This window comes from Diaphorina citri, unplaced genomic scaffold (assembly GCF_000475195.1).
Source record: "Diaphorina citri unplaced genomic scaffold, Diaci psyllid genome assembly version 1.1 scaffold41119, whole genome shotgun sequence".
In the NCBI taxonomy this organism is placed as follows: Eukaryota; Metazoa; Arthropoda; class Insecta; order Hemiptera; family Psyllidae; genus Diaphorina; species Diaphorina citri.
Window position 1 is genome coordinate 4,659 of NW_007418445.1, and position 5,927 is coordinate 10,585.

At 42.4% G+C, this 5,927-nt stretch overlaps 1 protein-coding gene across 1 annotated transcript; it reads left to right on the forward strand.

Moving 5' to 3' along the window:
• Nucleotides 1-180: 180 nt before the first annotated feature.
• On the forward strand, nucleotides 181-5,922 carry LOC103523793 (nuclear pore membrane glycoprotein 210-like; the record flags this gene model as incomplete). Its single annotated transcript, XM_026833116.1, is given in 7 exon segments — nucleotides 181-249; nucleotides 583-719; nucleotides 991-1,192; nucleotides 1,194-1,340; nucleotides 1,342-1,432; nucleotides 3,053-3,237; nucleotides 3,610-5,922. Coding segments are annotated over 7 exon segments (3,144 nt in total), but the record flags the coding sequence as incomplete, so codon positions are not given.
• Nucleotides 5,923-5,927: the final 5 nt, after the last annotated feature.

Below are 5,927 nucleotides of genomic sequence, written 5' to 3' on the forward strand. Positions count from 1 at the left end.
TGATTTTAGCGCGGGTAATGGTTGGACGGGGAAGAATCTAAGATTTTTTACTCACTAATCAAACACACTATCTGTGAAGGAGTTAGGGATTCTTGCAAATTCGCAGATATTAGTGCAGTTTTGGACAGCGGCGGTTGCAATGGGATCATGGGCGGGGTGCCCGTAACCTTGCAACTAACAATGTGCAAGCTCATGTCACCAAATCGACATACAATCTCTACACCGGCAGTCTCGCGGAAGTCCTGTAACGTTCTGGGACGCTCTCTACTTTTGAACTTTCATCGTGGGAGCTTACCCCGCTGATATGCCGAGGGCGAGATAGGAGAGCAGGAGAAATCATTAGTAGGGGCGAGCCAGCGACCTCTTACACGCCCAAGCGCGGGTGACTTTCTTGCGAGCCGCGGGCGAGTCCTTTTTTAGCTTCTGGCCTAATGCGGACTAATGAGTCACTCTCTGCAATCTCACCCTCTATTCGTGGTAATATTTTCATTCCTTGGTTCTATACAAACATTCAAAAAGAAAATACACTATAAGCAACCAAACTGCAATCAACAACACCGATATTCATCTTTACATTCCTAGCCTGGCCTGGGTTTCAAACCAGGGTTTTGGCACTTCATCGAAGGCCTCAACGCTGCTCGTGTCTTGTTGCCGATTGTTCAACAAATTTGCCTGCTAACTACACATTGGAAATCATCGGACAATGGGCTGTATGAATGGTAAGTTCTCCCGAGCGCTTTCTTGTAGAAAGAACTTCATAGTTTGCATTTCATTTAATCCAAAATGTTATAATTATGATGTAATAGTTCCAGTTGCTATAATTTTAAAATTCATTATTTTGATGTCATGATAAAAACTTATGTGAAACCTCTGTTTTGTGTAATAGTTGACCAAGCATCTCTTTTAACTATTTGACATTCACATCTCTCATGCGCTCCCAGAATACTTGATTACAACATATTAATACTAGACCTTATTCTTTCTTGACAGGCAACTCTCCAGACTTGCATGCTCATTCCAAATCATACCACTGCGGATGTTTTCACCATCTGGCTGTTCATCCTCGTGCTCTCATCTCGACCCATTTCAAGAAAACATAGCTAGAAACACGGTCATAGGGATTGCCGAAGATGTCCACATCGGGACAAAATCTCCGGTGCTGTTGATCATTGTTGACATGATTGACTCACTCCCACATTGTTACCAAGACAAGAGAGCTGTTACATGCGAAGAAGCCTCCCGAGGTGTTGAACGTGCGAGCATATGACAATCAGCGGAATGAGTTTTCCACGTTGGACAGTGTTGAATTTCAATGCGCATATGGGTACGGGAGGAAGAGTGGATCAAACAGTTCTCCGATTTATGACATTGCAAAGATTCTCGTATGAACATCCAGCCACTGTGCAGGCTCTAGATCAGAAAGGCCAGAAAGGTAAGTTGCTAGGTACTAGATATAATCTAGGCTAACCAAACGTCCCAATTGGCGGGACAGTCCCGGAATTCAGGGGGTGTCCGCCCGTTCCCGTTCAGTTTCTTCATTTTGGGCCATTTTTCCCGAATTTCCGGGTTTTGTCCCATAAAAATTTCGGGACGTCGTTTTTTAACTTATAAATTGTACCTCTATCAAATCAGAATTTGTTCTTAACTTGTTTAAATTGGCATGGCTTTCCATCAGTTTGCTCTTTTCACTTTGCTAAAACCTTTATAAACAGAAAATGTTGGTAGGTGGTTTATTTAAACGAAAAAATGAAGCTGGTCCTTGGATTCTCGTTTATCCAGGTTCGACTGTTATTTTGTTTATCTTTTTTAAATAATAGGTAAGTATGTACCCTATCAACCTATCGTACCTATGTACATATCGTACCTACCTATGTGAATTCGCGATATGCTCGCGGATTTAGCGATTATGTGTCGCGCGGATTTCGCGATTATGTTCGCGGATTTCGCGATTATGTCTCGCGGGATTTGCGATAATGTTCGCGGGTTTCGCGATTATGTTCGCGGAATTTTCGCGATTATGTTCGCGGATTTCGCGATAATGTTCGCGGGATTTCGCGATTATGTTCCGCGGATTTGCGATTTTGTTCGCGGATTTGGGCGATTATGGTCGCGGATTTTCGCGATGTATGCTCGCGGATTTCGCGATATGCTCGCGGATTTCGCGATTATGTTCGCGGATTTCGGATTATGTTCGCGGATTTCGCGATTATGCTCGCGGATTCTTGCGATTATGTTCGCGATTTCCGATTATCGTCGGCGGAATTTCGCGATTATGGTTCGCGGATTTCGGCGATTTTGTTCGCGGAATTGGCGATTATGGTCGCGGATCTGCGATTTTGCTCGCGGATTTTGCAATTATGTCTTCGCGGATTTGGCAATTATGTTCGGGGATTCGCGTCCCGAATCGACATTTTGGATATTTGCAAGCCTAGATATAATCACTGCAGAAATAAGAATCATATGAAATGGATTCCTTCCTTGGTAAATAAAAAAAAAAAAAAAAAAAAAAAAAAAATACATACAGAGCAGGACCAGTTGCAAAATGTCTCTTCAGTAAATTTCATATTATTCATCTAGGTTTCTAGGGTAATGGATCCCATTCTACAGTTCAATATTAATTCCTATTGTTCATGTTCCACTAGTGATGGGTCCGTGGGTAAATACCCACTGGGTGGGTAAATAAAAATTGGGTATTTACCCGGGTTATTTATCCCACCCCCCAGGCGTGGGTAAATACCCGGGTATTTTAAAAAAAGAAGAAAAAATAAACAAAACAAAATAACATCGTCACTTTTTTTTTTAATTTCCCGGGCACAATTCGACTGAGGCGCTTCTTGAAAATACCCGGGTATTTATAAAAATTGGGTATTTACCCGGGTAAATACCCAGGGTATTTACCCCAAAAATAAGTACCCGGGTATTTACCCATCACTATGTTCCACCAACACAATTTTCTACCAAAGACCAAGTAGAAATTAGATGTGGTACCTTGGTATGTTAACAAACAAAATTCACTAGGTATTGTTTTCATTTTACCATTTCTTTCTTTCAGGTCACATGGTACTGCTGGAAGGATTGAAGACAGGTTCAGCCAAAGTATCAGTGAATCTACCATACACTGAATACCGTCATGTGCTCCCTGCAGAAGTGAACCTGATGGTAGTTGCCAATCTACTCATAGACCCTCCCGATGCTTATGTTTTAAAAGGAGACACAGTGAAATTCCGACTACTACAGGTTTGTTTCTTTGGCTTTAGAATAAAACTGTCATATGGAAATGTTCTTGGCTAAAAAATAAATGCAGGAAGGTAACTTTACTTACGTCTTGAAATTTTTGCCCAGATAAGTATGTATTTTTCAAGTAGATATGAAATGCTGTGTCAAATTATATGACTTCAGATATGGCCAATTTTTTCCTGTTCCCCAAGGGGAAAAATCCATGCTCAGTTCAGATAACCATGCCCTTCAGATAACCAGTGAGTGCTTTAATAAGTAGGTATGTCATAATCATGAAGATACATCATTATACCAGAATGAATTGTTGATTTTTGTTTATTTGTAGATTACTTTGTTGACTACATATCGTTTTTATTTGTCTTTTTGTTTCAGCTTCGTCACGGTCGTATTGTAGAGCTCTCCATCCCCTCCTCTCAGTATGTATTTACCATTGAGAACAGCGCCATTGCAGAACCTATCGACTCCCGCGGTAATATGCTCGCCTTAGAACAAGGCCGTACCAAAGTCCTTCTCCAATACAGCAATGATATGAGTATCCGTCTTCCACATGCATTCATCACGGTGACTGAACCGCAATACTTAGCGCTATCTATCCTGCCGCATCGGAACTGGGCAGTGGAGCTACACAAGATGTATAATCTAGTAGTGGATGTGTATGATGGTGCCAATAGGAAGTTTCATCTTGGAGACAATGTGCGTATAGAGGTCAAGGTACCGGCTGAGTACTTTACGGTGAAGTCTTCAAGTTTGAATGGTACCCAACATGATGGTCATCCTATCAAGACTGGCGTTGCTAGTGTTGAAGCTACACTGAGGGCAATAGGATCGTTTGTCTACGAGACCCCACTGTATACAAGGGAAGAGCTGAGTATCTTCTCCCCTGTACGGGTGACACCTAGCCAGTATATCCTCCCCTGGGAGGAGAATTTGAAGTACCAGGTCGTTCTGAAAGCCACTGGAGGAGATGGGAGCTACTCATGGTCCACAAGTCACCCGGAGGTGGCCACAGTCACCCAGAGTGGCCTCGTCAAGACGCTAGGACTCGGTGAAGTCAATATCAGTGCTGCAATGACTAAGAATATTGATAATAGAGACTCGAGTCGTGTTGTTATCACAAAACCCACGAGGCTACAGATTGTAGACCGGTTCAGTTTGGAGGCTGAGGTGGATAAACCTATACATCTCCATGTAGCGCTGTATGCAGAAGATGAACGATCTGGCAAGGAAATCTCCTTCACCAATTGTCAACAGCTTAGCTTCAAGGTGATTCTTGATGACCCGAGCTTTGTCTATGATGAAAGTTATAACCAGAAGGAGAACGTTGGGTCCGCGTGTGCTAATCTTGCTATCCTTGGCTCTAGGATTGCAAGTACCCGAGTGACAGTACAATACCAGATAGGAGATATACTACTGGAAGATAGCGCTATCGTGGGAACATTTAATCCTCTGGTGATAGTTCAGCCTACTAAAGGATACACCGTGCTAGCAGTAGGTACATCAAGACATCTGGTATTCTCGGGTGGTCCATCTAATAAGAACCTGAAGAAAGGAACGAAGAAAGTAGACTATGACAACAGGATTGTAGATGTGTTTGACGTGACATCAGACACTCAGGATATGTATATCTATTCTGTACTGTGTAAACGTATTGGTGAAACCAATGTGAAAGTAGTCATAGGAAGTTGTGCCACTGCGGATTGTAAACGTTCCGAGTCCATGTCTATCGTGAAGGTGTATTGTTCTCTACCGAAACTTGTATCTTTCTATTTCGACTCGAAGAGTAAGGCGTGTCCTCTGAAATCAGAAATAGATCGTATCTCTGCTCTTAACTACAAGGAAGTCAATATAACTCTCATCGTGAAGGATAGCAAGGGTCGTACGTTTGATAACGCGACCAGTTTGTATGCAGAGTGGATGATCTCAAACACAAGTCTAGCATCAGTACGCTTCCCAGGTCTCGTATGGCTTAATGTGACTCATACGGATAACTACTTGGTACCACTCAACCACTTCCAAATCTTGATTCCTAAGAAGAAGTCAGGTACTGTAGAGCTTGCAGTGAAGATTCTTCACTATAGAAATGTTCTGCTTAAGAAACTTAACATCGTCACTGATGTACAAACATTTGATGATGATATATCCGCCACTGCGCTTATTCATTTCGTAGAGGACACTGCCGTCTCTAAGAATAACATCTTGCTGTTCAACCACCCGAAGAACAAAGGTAGCATTGAGATCTTACCCGGGTCAGGACATTATAAGCTGACCAAGTCTAGTGAGGATGTTGCTCAGTTCATATGGGATGCTAATGATAAACATCTACTCCGTGTGATCCCTATGTCAGCAGGTCATGTGAAGTTAACTATACAGGACTTGTGTCTTGAGTCTCATACAACACACATCAACGTGGAGATTAGACAAGTAAATTCCATTCGTGTGGAAATGATTAACAAGATACAGAAAGGTAAACATGTGCTGGCTGCCGTCAAGTTGTATGATTCTGAGGAAACTGTTCTGCCCATCAGTCAGGTGGAATTCTTTGATCTGAATGTAGCGCTTAGTAAGGAAGGTATTCTACAAGTCACACAACACGCTGTCAATGTCACGCGAAGTGAAATCCTATTCCAAGTGACAGGCCTGGAGATTGGTGTTAGTAATGTGGTGTTCTCTACAAGTTTCAGTGACGTCAA